This window comes from Callionymus lyra, chromosome 14 (genome assembly GCF_982586985.1).
Source record: "Callionymus lyra chromosome 14, fCalLyr1.hap1.1, whole genome shotgun sequence".
NCBI lineage: Eukaryota > Metazoa > Chordata > Actinopteri > Syngnathiformes > Callionymidae > Callionymus > Callionymus lyra.
In genome coordinates, this window is record NC_141831.1 from 20,628,462 (window position 1) to 20,643,507 (window position 15,046).

General features: G+C 35.8%; 1 protein-coding gene and 1 non-coding gene across 2 annotated transcripts in view; one reads left to right on the forward strand and one right to left on the reverse strand.

Annotated features, from left to right (window-relative positions):
- Positions 1-7,770: 7,770 nt before the first annotated feature.
- The window catches only part of pdlim4 (PDZ and LIM domain 4), a 44,174-nt gene continuing 36,898 nt past the window's right edge, over positions 7,771-15,046 (forward strand). The window contains exon 1 of the mRNA XM_087807217.1: positions 7,771-7,987. Coding sequence (XP_087663343.1) covers positions 7,886-7,987 — 102 coding nt within the window. The 5' untranslated portion in view covers positions 7,771-7,885. The remainder of the gene's footprint in view (positions 7,988-15,046) is intronic.
- Positions 8,168-8,277, reverse strand: trnal-caa (transfer RNA leucine (anticodon CAA)). The gene is made up of 2 exons: positions 8,240-8,277; positions 8,168-8,213 (listed from the first exon to the last, which is right to left on the reverse strand). It is a non-coding gene; the product is annotated as a tRNA-Leu (tRNA).

A 15,046-nucleotide genomic window follows, 5' to 3' on the forward strand; every position in this document is an offset into this window, starting at 1 on the left:
TAATGTTTAAAAGTCCAAGTTAGGAAATATATATACATTTTTTATATTTTTTAATAATTGTTAATCATTTTACTATGCAAATTGATTTTAAAATATATTATAAAAAAATATATCCAATAGAAAAAAAAAGAAGTTAGTTTATATTATTTAATTGACATATATACCTGGTTTAATTTAAATTAAATGTTTTTATTAGTAAAAATTGAACATGATTTGAAACGTTTTCTGCACATTTTAACTGTTTAAAAATTAAAAAAAGAGTGAAACACACCCTTACATTTTTTGTATTGCTTCATTTACATTTATTCATTGTTTGCATTTGTTCATCTACGTTTTTTGTTTGTTGTTTTTTAAGGTAAGGTAAGGTAAGGTAAAACTTTATTGATCCCTCAGGAGGTCTCGTTCAGGAAATTGTTTTTTTCCAATAGCCACAGAAAATACAGGAATTTTTCATAAAAAATAAATCAAAATAAAATAAGAACAATGTTATCTACTTAGTTTTAATACGACAATATATTTCTCCAACATAGGTCATAATTAAATAAATGACATTTTTGCTTAAAAAATAGATTTCATGGCAGTGTTTTTTCTTTTTTCTCTTTTTATTGTCTTACATTTGTGAATTCAGTATATATCTGTAATTTAAAAAGAAAATCTACAAATTGTATTGAATTGTTTTCAAAACTAAGTACATCACAAGCTCAGCCCTGAAAAGAAAATACTTATTACATATTTAAGATCTAACGAGTGCATATAATAATATAATACATTAATTGCTGTATATTTACATACCAGAGTCCTCTCACCACAGTGCAGAATGATAACCACAATCTTCAACCACATTATGAAAGGTGGAACCATACGTCATAAATGTGGCTGACAGATATGTAATTACACAAATACCCTCATTAGAAAGAACTTGCTCTTCCTTCGCGTCACCCACGACCACACACAGAGATCTAAATTAGAACATACAAAACCAAAAGCACAGCTTGGGAGTAATTACAAGAATTATTGTGGATAATAGTCTCAACAAATGTGTCCTCGTGTGAACCTGGAATTGGTATAAATAGTTCTGCCAATGGATTAATAAGACATTTATCCATAATAATCTGTAATAAAAAGCACATTTTTATTTTTTTATTTTTTTAACATGTGAATGATTTAATGTGACAGAACAAGAGGTTGATTTAAAGCCATTCATTGTTCTTATCACACTTCAACAGATGCAGTTCTACTCATTTATATTCTTGCTGTATTTGACCCTTGTGTTATCTCAAGGTCACACATTTGCTTTCGGGCCTTCGGGTCACCTTGACCCTGAGATAAAACAAGGGTTAAGGCAAGTCCTACGTGTTGCAGCAAAGCTTCCTTTTGTTCATTTTTGTCTAAATCATTAGAAAATTAAAATAAAACATCAGGTCTGTACAAAGCGCTGTAAGTTAATACATCAATTAACAAGTATTACACAATTAACCAGATAAATCATTGTCAAACTCATGGTGCGGCAACTTGAAAGAGAAACAGAAAAAAAGTTAGAGATTGACTCAATAAAAAATAGAAGCACTTATTATGAGTATAATTAATTAATCGCGATTAATAGCAGTAAATGAAACCCAAGTTAAAAGTTCTGTTTTCATTCTAAAAACACATCACCAGGTGAATTTCTGTTGTTCTTCGTTTGTAGTTTTTAGACAAAAGCAATCACAAGTTTCTCGTCAACATTTTTGGTGCGATCATCGGAGCGCCAAATAGGTTTTAGTGTTTTTTTGTGTAATTACCAAATGGCCTCGAGCACATTTTGGAAAACATCACAGAAGATTATCAGAAAACAAGTGTTTTTGTGTGGTTTTTGTGTGATTTAGGAGGAAGCTAAACGAACACAAAGATGTTAACTCTGACCAGAGTTGTTTTCCAAACAATATGGATGTTTCATTACTGAGCAAAAATAGTTGGACTAAATGAAGCCTCGTTATTCCAATTTTATACCAGATCTGATTTATTTCTTGGCTATAGGTCTCCTACCAAATTAAATTCGGGTTTATTAGAAAGCAACATTTTTTTTTAAAATTAAAACACATTTTTAAAATCTTTTCAAAGATTGTAATACTGCTATGAAAATGCTGACCGGGTTCAAGGGAAAAAAAACGTTTTATGAAGCATCATTATGCTTCCATATCCTGAAAGTTATTATTCATCTTGTGGCTATAAATGGCTTTATGAAAATCGAAAAATAAAAGCTGACTCTAGCAGTTTTGCTGGAACGTTGGCAAGATGTTGGTAATGTTCTAGTGACAACTATCGCTATTTATTTTTAGCCACTATAGCACCGAGGTTGTGCGTCATGATTAGATTTTTACGCTATAATCATCTGTTTTCCATTTCTGATTTAACAATATGGACGCCACATCAATCAAGCAGCAGGACTTTGCCATTACTGTTCACTTCCCAAAGGGGCGCCTGCATAACTCTGTAAGTAGCTCCCTCAGCTGCTATTGTTAAAGAAATAATGTTTCCCTTCAGCTACCTAAAGTGGTAGAGGCCAGTAAACAACCAGTGCTTTTTGCTTATAATGAGGAAAAGATGCTGGTAAATAGGAGTTTCATCTGCCTCAAGATTGACTTGTGTGCCACACTCACATTTGTGGGATTGGACTTGAAACAAGATAAATACGACAGTTTATACGGATTTTTGGTACTTCACGTACTAATGTGGGGTTTTTATAAAAGGGCACTTTCACCAGCTTTAATGAAGTTTTGAAACAGGGATTACATGAACACCATATTAAATGTCACCGGTTGTTGTCAACAAACACAAAGGATAATAGATGAAAATCAAAAGTGTAGATGGTGGAGTATTTTAACCATTTAGAGTCTGTTTTTTAGTAGTTTTTTTCTGGTTTGTAAATATATTTGGTTCATTGCTTTGACTGATATATTCAGTATTATGATCCTATTTTCTAGATTGTGTTATTTGAAATTAAATTCCAAGTCATTTCAAAAGGAACGCTTTAATTGAATATATTTATTCTTTACGATTTCCCTTTAGGACGTTTGAAAATCTCAGTGATTGTTTTAAATATATATATATTTTTGAATGAGAAATGTTCATTATTTTCATTTCAATTGTTTTACAGAAAAATATTGTATTCACTGTTGATGGACAATAGTGCTTGAGCTCATTTTTTCCAACTGACCTGGTCCTGTATCTAACCTATATATATATTTCTGCATATATATCTATATATATATTTTAACTATGATCTTTGCGCTTTATATTTTCACCTTGTTATCTCTTTGCACTTTGTTCTTGCTTTTATGAAACTTGCTGTACCTTCTATTGTTTGCCGTGTACTGGAAATCTAATTTCCAGATGGAGATCTCCAGAGGGATTAATAAATCTAATCCAACAATAATAATAAAAATAATCACAACTTTCTAAGTCACATTATAATCACCTATAAATGTGTAAATATCTTGGTGGTGAAAGGTGTCATTTTTCAATTATTATTTAGGACCATTTTTATTGGTTGATTTATGCTCTCAAACTGAAGTATGCAAGTTGTAGAAATAAAAATATTATATAGTCTGACATAGTCTAACATAAACTCATCTGTGAAAGTGTGGGAATTGTGGGTATTTAATTCCCTAAGATAAAGGTTGATTACTCTAATACCTGTAGAATCTGTTCTGTTTCTAAAGTATAAGTCTAAAAAAACAAGCTGTGGGAGCTGAAGGCTAATTGAGGATCCGTCTGTCTCTCACGCAAACTTAATTTTCCCCCAATAATGTCGGAGTCGAAGCAGCTAATGATTCCTCCAGCAGCTTTCATCCTGTCGGAAGCAGACAAGCCATGACCTGCTTCTTTGTTAAGGAGCCAGCGGCAACCTGAAAACCAGATAGTGAACAGATTTGAGGAGATTTAAACGGACCTGCTGAAGGGAAAATCCGTCCGAGAACAGAGACGAGGCCTCTGAAGTCTGACACAGATTTATGTAGGGAAGCGTTTGAAGACGCCCCAAATATGAAACCCGTTCATCTTCCCCATAAATCCCGGCGAGCCGTCATTCTCGGACGACCTCGGAGGAAAAACTACCTTTGATGGTCAGGTGGACACGACTGCTTGATTACCAGAGCGACAGTTTAATGATGAGATACAGAGTTTTTTTTATGAGCTTTTCACATAAGTTTCCTGCAGTATGATCAAACATCTCCTTGGTGCTGAACAATTAAAGTGTTCCAAAAATTATTTCACCTTTTTTCTTTCATTCCTGCCAATACATTATCATTACAGCATATTTAAAAAGCCTTTATGTTTTTATTTTTTGCTCCAAAATGAGTAAAATGTATGACATTTATATTTAAAATCTTTTCTTTTTAATGGTAATGATCTATTTCTCGTATTTTTACAAAAAACAAACAAATAAACTGTTAAGTCAACAAGCTTGAAATTGATTTTTCTTCTTCTCTGAATGTCACTTAACGATTACTTTCATCCAAACGTGTCCCGACCTGTCGTGCCTTTCAGTTCTCATGACTGATTTTATCGCAACCTCTGACTCTTCCCGCGAATAAACTAAACTAACACTGTGACGCGGCGTCAGCGATGACGGTTGTGATCAGTTTTCTGCGAGTATGTGACTCAAAACTGACTTGTCATGGTTTGTCTGGAAGAGAAGCTCAATGAGGTCATTGTGTCTGCAGTGAGGAAACCAATCCAGTGACTCACTCTGTGACATTTAAAAACTCAAAATCCTATCAATTAAAGAAAATCCCTTTACAATTCATACTCACCTTTTCTATTCAGGCCAGATTAAATATTTATTTCAGATGAATAGAACTGTTTTGTGGTGCTTTATTTAATTTTAATGATAATAATCCCATTTTACAATAATTGTGTTTTCTTTATTTTTTTGTATAACAGACAACTTTTCCTGTTGAATGTTGTGGGAAAAGTACTGGATCACGCTTTTTTTGCTTGGATTCTTTAAAGATTTATGTGTTTATATCTACTAGAATAACAACTTTTACATATATTATCAGAGAACAGTGGTCTCAGTGTATAGTAAGGAAAAAACTTGAAGTCTGGGCTTCACTTTTCTACAACCAAATCATTCTTTCATTACTAAAAAAACAACAACTTTGCAATGTTTTGGTGAGCTGTCATTAGAGGTAACACAATACTTCTGAGTGACTAAAAACATGCTGATTTCCACTGTTTATATTTTGGTAAATCCACTCATAATTTTGTTTACAACGCTTACAACGCTTTACAATGTTTACACACCACTCTACACAAAATAAATGCCTGATCTATATGAAAATGTCTTTCATTATAAAAAAAAGTTTAACTCGTCCATAACGTAACTATCTCTACTAACAGGTAAAATAAAATTGTGTTAGAGACAAGTTACGAACCCACATCTCTACTAGGAGACCAGAATACACATTCAGTTCATGGGAAGGAATCAACCTTAAGTCTGGCACTTTAGACCACTTGGCCACCCTGACACTGATACAAGCCCCACTGAAAGATATTTCTTAATATAATTAAGTAAGTAAGCAAGTAAATCCCCCAAATATTTCTGCTAAGATTGGCTGTATTTACATGCACCACTCTGATCGGAAAATGCTTCATGAAAACACATCTTTCAGTTCTATACTCTATACTTTGCTCTGAAGTAGTGATGATCTGATGAGGCTTCATGAAGCAGTGTCATTACTTTCAGAGTCCACTAGATGGCAGTCCCTGCAATATTTACCTTTGTTTTGAACAACTGTTCTAACGAGACATCACATCATTTTTAAACTGATGGCGCCACCGACTGACCTCTTAACAACATGACACTGTTTCATGAAGCTTCATCAGACCATCAATAGTTTAAAGCATTAACGTCTAAAGTTTTGTAAAAAAAAATCAAAATGAATGTCCATATGACAACGAAACTGCGATATCAAGTCGTGAATAACCATTTTTTCAATATGGTATGTTTAAAGTGATCCTATCCAAGGTTTTATTTCAGTATTCCTGGTTGGATAACAACCATGTAACATAATCTCCGGCTAGTATTTAAAACCAAACCTCCATTGAGATACCAGAAGTCCAAGTGCGTAGGAATAAACAAACCTTTCTACCACAGATGGAGAAGTCTTCTTAAAACACAATTAGTTGTATATGAATTATTAAAACCCCAAATGTGTTCGGTAAGAATTGAGGGCTTTGTTTCTCCAGTGACATCACCACATAACATAAGAGCCGAAAAACATGTCAAAAGCGGAATTTGAACCCACGCCTCCCATCAGAGACCAGTGTAAAGTAAGTAAGTAGGTAAGTAATGGTTATTTCTATAGTGCCTTTCTAGACCAGGTTCACAAAGAAGGACTTATCCTTGAGTTTGGTACCTTAGACCGCATAGCCATCCTGATACCAGAAGAACTTGAACCTGAAATGCCCCAAAATTTTCAGTGAAAAAAAATATATTCTATTTTGTGTTTGGATGCAGCATATCTAGTTACATAACAACAACTTAACTCATTCCTCAAAAGGTAAAGAGTAGACACGGGTAAAGATAAAAGCTGTTCCTGAAGAATCCAATCCTTTAAGAGAGCTCCTCGAGCAGGGGAGAGGACTTTTAAGTGGATTAAGAGTTCCCTCAGCAGGGGAGGCAGAGGAGATACTGGATGACAGGAAATTAATGAAACACCACAGATTGGATCATGCAGGAATCATGTTTGTGATTCATTACTTCTCCAAACGAACACAGCATACCTGGAGCAAACACATCATCCAAAATGATAATAAATGCTAAAGGATCTACTTTAAAATTAATATAGTTTGATTTTGAGACAACCATATCTTTGACACATAGTAAGTAAGTAAGTCATTTTTATTTGTATAGCGCTTTTCCAGACCAGGGTCACAAAGCGCTTAAACAATCGAAACAATATTCAATAAAGTATATACTTTAAAGTAAGTAAGTAAGTAAGTCATTTTTATTCATATAGCGCTTTTCCAGACCAGGGTCACAAAGCGCTTAAACAATCAAAACAATATTCAATAAAGTATATACTTTAAAGTAAGTAAGTAAGTAAGTCATTTTTATTCATATAGCGCTTTTCCAGACCTGGGTCACAAAGCGCTTAAAGAATCTAAACAATATTCAATAAAGTATATACTTTAAAGGTCAAGATAAAACTGATAACACAACAAGAGTTCCAGAAAATCAAGGAAAAGCCTACATGTGGGTAATAGGATCAGAATCATGAAACTATATATTGCCAGTCACGTAAGAACAAAACAGGATTAAAAAAACAGGGATTTTTCGTGGCGAAGAGGAAAAGACAAGACAATCGACAATAGTAAAAAACCTTGAGGCACTTCCTGACAAAAAAGAAACTACCAGTCTTTTGAAATATTGACTTTTAGTTGGCTTAGTGGGGCTAACTGTTGGCAATTTACTTTTCTTGGTAGTAAAAACAACTTCTTGGAGCTGTTCGACATCTGAAATATGTGGGACTAAAAAAAACAACAACCAGATTTCAATTTAATTGACCAAAAGAAACTAAATATTTACACACTTTTCTTTCTGTTAAAAAAACAGCATCTTGAGATTGACAGACTTCACTTTCCTTCCATGTCTGATGGACTCTCATCCTGGCTGTGTCCCCTCCCTCTCAGGAGGGGCCGGGGGCCCCCGTCATCCCGCGTCAGAGGCGGCTCCCATATTTAAACCTTGAATGAAGAGGGGGAGGAAAGTTTTGTCAGCTGGGACAGTGTTGCCTAGCAGCTTGTGGCGGATACTTCACGTCTGTTCGCTCAGCCCGAGGAGCTGCGGATCTATCGCTTCAACGCCGCCTGTCAGCGACCTGTTCTCCCCGCACTCGTCATGCCCAACACGCCGCAGACCGTCACGCTTCTCGGACCTTCTCCCTGGGGGTTCCGCCTGGTCGGAGGACGAGACTTCAGCGCCCCTTTGAGCATCTCCAGGGTGGGTGGAAAGTTCAGCAAGTTTTTGTTTCATTCAAAACTAACTTACCGGCGTTTTTTTTTTTAACCGTTATTTTTATGACCAAAAACCGACGAGTTCACAAAAAAAATATTACCCGGGACTGACTTGTTGGACTTAAAAAAAAAGTTTGTCAGATTTAAAAAAAAAAAAAAAAGTATGTGTCAGAAGTGGGATTCGAACCCACGCCTCCAGTTGGAGACCAGAAGTCCCTGAGTTCAGGAAGGAGTGAACCTTGAGTCTGGCGCCTTAGACCGCTCGGCCATCCTGACACTGTCGGTATTCGATCTTCAAAATAGAAAGTGAATCCTTAGTCTTTTTTATTTTGACAAACGAGACGTTTAAGAAAACCAATCTGACATATTATCTGACATTAAAGTCTTAGATGAATTGGAATGAATCATGGAAGTCACTTTTTTAATCGCTCAAAGAGTACAGACCTCTGCCAAGCAGCTTATATTCATTCATATGGTGAATTTGATAAACTATTATTGTTCTTCTTTCATTTTATTTAATTAAAAATTAAACGTTTATTAACAATATCACTTATTATCTTATCGAGTTACCTATGCGGGACAGCAGGTGGCAGTAGTCCGGCTTGTTTACGTAACCTAATAAGACCTGGGCAAAGTGCGTCCCCTAGTTAGAATTTACTTGAAATTAATTTAAATGAATTAATAGGATGGTTGTCTAATAATAAAGTATACCTTAGTAAAGATAATATCAGATTAAATCTGTCCTTTTGTAAACATTTTTATATGCAACTTTGAATCCATTTAAAGCTTCTTTTTCTTCTTGATTTTGCTAGTTTGGCTTGACAGTTCCTCAAGACTGGCCAAGTATAAAATGTGGCCCCATGGAAAATGTGTAGTTTCCCATCTAGACTATTTTAGACTGGTTCCTCAGACCAGTGGTCCCCAACCCCCGGTAAGGGGACCACTCCAGGTTAGTGAAGCATTTGTTAACCAGTCGCACAAATAAAAAACATTGATATAATTTCTGATCTATTGATTATTACTTTTTTGTTTTGAACTTTGTATTTTTCCCTAAACTAACATTAGCCTTTGATTCTTGAGACATCATGCTTTCTTTAAAAAAAAAATAATTTATTAATAAATTAATTTAAGTTAACTCTATATTATTTATTTTATCTGAAAGTCTAATAAAATGACATTTAACTGCTTGTGTTACGAAAAAGGTTGGCTTAGACCACCTGACCCTTCCTGACATTGACAAGATGACCTCAATTTAAGGTTTTGGCTAAAACATGTTAAGCAATACAATAAGTACTCTGTATTGGTACTGTCTCTTAGTATATTCAGTCAACTTGTGATAGTATTACATTTAACTTTTGTAACTTTTCTCTGTGTAGAAGTGAGGGGGCAATTGGCCCTCCCAGTCAGGTGCTATAATTATGGTATTCCTGAAAACTCTGTGAACTTTACTGACCCTCCAAATTTGGGTCATGAGTCGGGATACTGGCAGGGTTTCTGGCGGTAGCGAATGGTCGACTCCAGCCAGGGTAAACACATGGGCTTTCAGTGGAGAGCGCCTGAGGAGGGCGGAGCTAGAACATTTGTTTTTCATCAGTGCTCTTGTGCGCCGCTGAAGGATTCCAGGTGTCTCCTCAGCTGGATCACGGCTCCAAACGGGCCCTTTAACTACAAGAGTTTTCAGACCGAAAGTGTGATTTCTAGATTTATGGCTGCAATTACCGACATGGAGAGAACATCTTGTTGAGGTCGCACTCTGACCTCGGCCTCGGACCAAAGACTTAGGCACTATCGTTAAATACCCGACATCGATGGAAGCTTGTTGATCAGAAACAGAGTTGGACTAAAATCATAATCATTTTTATTTCCAAATCTAGTATTGTTAGTTATTTTATTAGAGTAAAGGTGAAGATAAATCATTTGAATAATACTAACAAATTATTTTTAAACAGATTAATGTCGTATTGATTAAATACATTCTCTGATGCTTACATACAAACAGAAAAGAAATGTTAGATGAATTGACATTTTTGAACTTTAAAAAAAACATTTTGAGAAACTCTCAATGCATGATAAATATTAATTATTAATAGAATATCCATCGAGAAAAGAAAAAAGCAGCAAAGTAGTTATTTCATAGTATAATTTTTACCTTTCATTGATAGTCGTATTCAAGAGACAGACATGTCATAAAAGAACATAGTATATGATATGTACGTACTAAAATAAATAATAATATAAATAAAATTTAAAAACAATAAAATTAAGTTAAAGGCAGAGATAAGATGTGCATTATATTGTTATTGTAGGTACACAGAGTTAAATATGCATATTTATATGTAATAAGTTCTTAAAACATTTATGAAAAGAACATGATTTACTAGATTTTATATTTATTTATATATTATCCAAGCATTAGCATTAATGCTAATGCTTGGATAATTAGTTGAGCTATGAGAGTCGGACGTGTTGTTTGTTTGGCTGGCGATGAGTCAGCAAAAGTGCTTCCCCTTGAGGATATAACCTGCTCACCTTTCCTTGGATGTTTTCCTGGAACGGTCAGCAGGATGAAGCCGCCAGGAAACGCCGCAGCATCACTCAAACTATGACCATCGAAACATTCTAAGGCTTCCCACCGTGCTGCTTCAACTCGGCAACAGTTAACAGACGATAAAAGTGGACAGAACGAAAACTTGATCTAACATCTGCTATTTTCTCCTCACGCTTGCTATATACCGTATGTAAACCTGAGGGATATAAAGTAGGATTATGTGTCTGATGTAACCTACAGTACATGGAAATGTTACAGAGAGACTTAAATATACCACAACCATAGTTTTATTAGAAGTGGGATTTAAGGCCAGAAATCAAATTCACTAGTCTGGCACTTTTAACCACTTACATCCTGACACTAAACATGGATTCTAGTTGCTTGTTAACAGTAGTTTGCCAGTAAAATTTGCTTCATTATTGAATATGAAAAATACTTTAAATTGTTTTCTCAGTCTTGGTCGTGGTCGACAATGAACACTACAATGTACACAATATTACATTCAACTAGTAATTCATCATAATGCTAGTGTAGCTAAGTGTTAGGTTGTAAAAAAAAAAGCATGTCATAAGTGGGATGTAAACCCACCCGTCCAAAAACTCCATTCTATGGATGGTGTCTGGCGCCTTAAACCACTTGGCTATTCTGACAGTGACCATATGAATATGGCTCTTTGAAATTAGCCTGGCCGTATAACTTTCTTTTTTATTGAATACAAAATGTACTGTGAATATGATTTTTCCTTGAACTAGTCAACTTGGTAGAATCAACATTAAACACTTCTACACTTCTACACATCTACTTTCATAGTTCATTGTAAAGCTTGTGAAGCTAACATTTAGTTTCTTGACAGAAGTGGGATTTGAACCCACACTTTAAACTGAAGATCAGAAACCCCATTCATATTTCCATTCAGCCAACCTGACACGGAAAACTTTACCTCAAAGCTCACGAAAAGCAGTCCAGTATAGTATTCTGGTATAGTCTCTTTAATTGAAGTACTTTTGATAATTGGATATATTCAGTCAACTTTGAACACTTGTACACAATGGTACAAGTAACTTATATAACATCATAAAAAAAGCTCTAATTTTTGGCATAAACTGGCGAAAAACTAGTCAGAAGTTGAATCTCAACCCAAGCCTCCAACTAGAGACCAGAAAGTAGCATTGCAGTATAGCTAACTCCTTTATTGAATAAAGCTAGTGAAGCCAACTATTAGCTTAATCATGTCTTGCTTAATCTTAAGCAATTATTTCTTGTCTCTGTCAAGCTAAACATTAGTCATGGTTAATCGATATGCTTAAGCATTGACAAGAAACAAAGTTGTACATAATATTACATTTCATTCCTTCATCATAAACCTAGTGAAGTTTATTGATACTAGTGTAATGGTAATGACAGAAAGCATGCAAGAAGTGGGAATTGAACCCACGCCTAAGACTGGAGACCAGAAGGCCCCATTCTTTGTATCTTTCGTTTTATTCATTTGGCTCACTCCGCAAAATATCTCCCTTCACTTTCATGTACTTTACTACTTAAATAAAAAGATAGATGTGATTAAACACCTGCACTTAGTCCCAGAGGTTGTTTCTTGCTTGATGGTATTTACGACTGTTTCCAGAGTAAGTTGTAAATACCAGTAAGCCAGGTCTGATGGCAGCAGCTGGTTCTTTGCTTTAGGTGATAATGTTCCAGGATCAGGCCGTCAGTACCCTGCCAGCTTTTTAGGACCCAGACCACTTTATGTTGTCTGAAAGTATTTGTTCTGATGCTGCGTGCTCTCTGGTGGGCTGTCGGAGGTGCTGGCGCTTGCATTTCTTTTCAATGGTCTGATCGGAAATATGGAGAGTGCTTGAAATTGCAAAACAACTCTGAACCTTAAACAGTATTGTTGATGTTTTACCTTGTTTTTATCTTCAACTTGGTAGACAAATACGTCTTGAATGATCAGCCAGAATTAAAAAGTTTAAAGTAGACTTGGTAAATTTTTTTAAAATTAAAGTAGATCTTGGATTACTTAATGGATTACTGTAAAGTTAGAAATCGAGATTAAAAAAAGTAAGCAAAAAGACAGGATAATCGTCAAGACAACTGGTTTAAAAAAGAACTTGATTAAACTCACAAGTTTAAAAAACAAAGAAACCTGAAAAGACTGATAAATTCTAAATGACATTTCGTAGTCTGAAATAAATTGGTCAAACCACAAATTCCAAAATAAACATGGTAAATGGAAAACCCATCTATTACATGTCAATCTTAAAACATAGACTAGATTAGCTGGACAGTAAAACCCCAATATGTAAGATGGAGAAGTGTGGCTTCTGGCGCCCCCTAGTGTAACAGAAATGATGTAGCTTCTCTGTCTCTAATTTTAACACAAACACAGTTTTTTTTTTACCAAATGATAAGAAAACTAATGTGGCCAGTTTCTCGCTTCATCATACTGGTAACTTTAAAAAGTGTCTTCACCCGACCCAGCAGTTTGGTTGTTACCTGGACACTTACAGACTCTACTAGTAGGTCATCCAGACATGGACTTGGTAAAGAAAGAAACTTGGTGAAGCGGGTAAGGCTTGTTAAATGAATCAAATATATTGTAGTCTCTGACTAAAACGCCGGTAAATTCCTTCTCACTAGCTTCTGGAGGTCAACCAGGGACGTCTCCACAACCAGCCATGTAGGTGTCAGACACGCAGACGGTGGCATTTAAACGTCAATTTTGTAACTTCGGAAGGCATTTCGGGAGTACGTGTGGAATATAACAGTGATGGCAGAAGGTGACGCAGGACACTTGTCAGTCTTGATTTACAGGAAACACTTCTCGGCGCTTGAATTTAACAAGAGGAAATGATGTAATCGGCTTATGAGGGTCTCAATCCTGCTGTTGCTTCATTCCTAAGGCAGGCATTTCTGGAATGTGCTAAACACGCAAGACGTTATTTAATACATCGTTTATGACTTGGGTGTTTGACAAAAAAGGGCAGCAGTTATGAATCCAATGAACCTGATGTTCTCCGTGCCCTCTAATCTCTCAGCGTACGTCCGTCCTCGCCGCATACCACTGGCAGGACATGTGACCGAAAAGCCGCATGGGTTGTTTCCCTGACACTGCTGCTTCTAATTCTAAGGTCTCCGGCGTGGCATCTTCTTCCCCTCCTTCAGGCTAGTATTAGGCGCTCTGACCTGCATCTGCAGCTAAAAGCAAAAGATAACAGATGGTACTCCTGAAGTATTTCCTGCTGTCAGAGGTGATGAGGTGTTCCTGAGCCAGAGGGCAGGAAGAGCCATGCTAGTCCAGGAGTGACTGCTGAGCAATAGTATCTGTTGGCGGATTGATTCGAAATATTGTAGCGGAGGATCTTCTTAGGAGCGAAACAGTTGAATATTTGCTGGTAAAAATCTGGAACGGAATGTGACATTGATTTAAATTTTAAAACAGATTGTTGTCAGCTTTTAAACGACACTCCCTTTCTTTTTAAAGCATCTACATTCTTTTGTTTTCCCAACTTCTAAATCAATTGTTTTCCAGATCTTTTGTTGATATTTGAGACCTATGGAACCTTTTGTCGGAGAACAAAGATGCTATAATGTAGTCTTTGTGGGTCTCAGTATCAACTTGCATTGGGGTGAACTGGTTTTTAGTGGTGCCTTTGTGATATATATTCTATTATTCAAAAGTCTAAAAAAACATCCTTATGAAAGCATACATCTAAGAGGTTTTCATAAAAAGTCAAACTAGTGATGGGTTTATAACTATTTGTACCCCTGAAGTCCTGTTTTTCATTCAGTGAGCTCTGTAAAAAGGACACTGCTTCATGATGAAGTCTGTCAACCCATCTCAAGTATCTACTGACTTTTAAGGAATAATAATAGAAAATCGGCTGCTGATGAAGGCAAAAAAGACATTTTACTTAGTCATAATAAATCATTTAGTCATTAAATGTGCTTTGAACTTATGTTTGGGTGTTTTTTCAAATGTAGCCATAGGCATGGCTGTGGTAGCTAACTAAATCTGATGTTATATCATGGTTAGCCCTTGTGTTAACTCAGGGTCAAGGTGACCCAAAGGGCTGAAAACAAATTTGTTTGATGTATCCCTTGTATTGTCTCAGGGTCAAGTTGACCCGAAGGCTCAAAAACAAACATGTTTGTGGTATCCTTGTGTTGTATCTGGGTCAAGGTGAACGATGTCCCTGGCTTCCAGAAATACATAACGCGTTAGGTCACTCATCTTGACCCAGAAGAAACAAAAGGGATACCTCAAACACATTTGTTTTCCGGCCTTTGAGATAACACAAGGGTTAGGATATACAATGTATATTGTGTTTGTTTACTGCATATTTCTGACCTTTAACCTCCTGGGAATATGTTTCAAGCCCATAGTTAAGATGTGCCTTCAATGACGGGATCAAAAAGGTCAATATTCTTCCTAAAATGAGGCTCAAATCTGCTTCTCTCTCCCTACTTATCAGTTCAGATCCCTTTGTTTGAGAG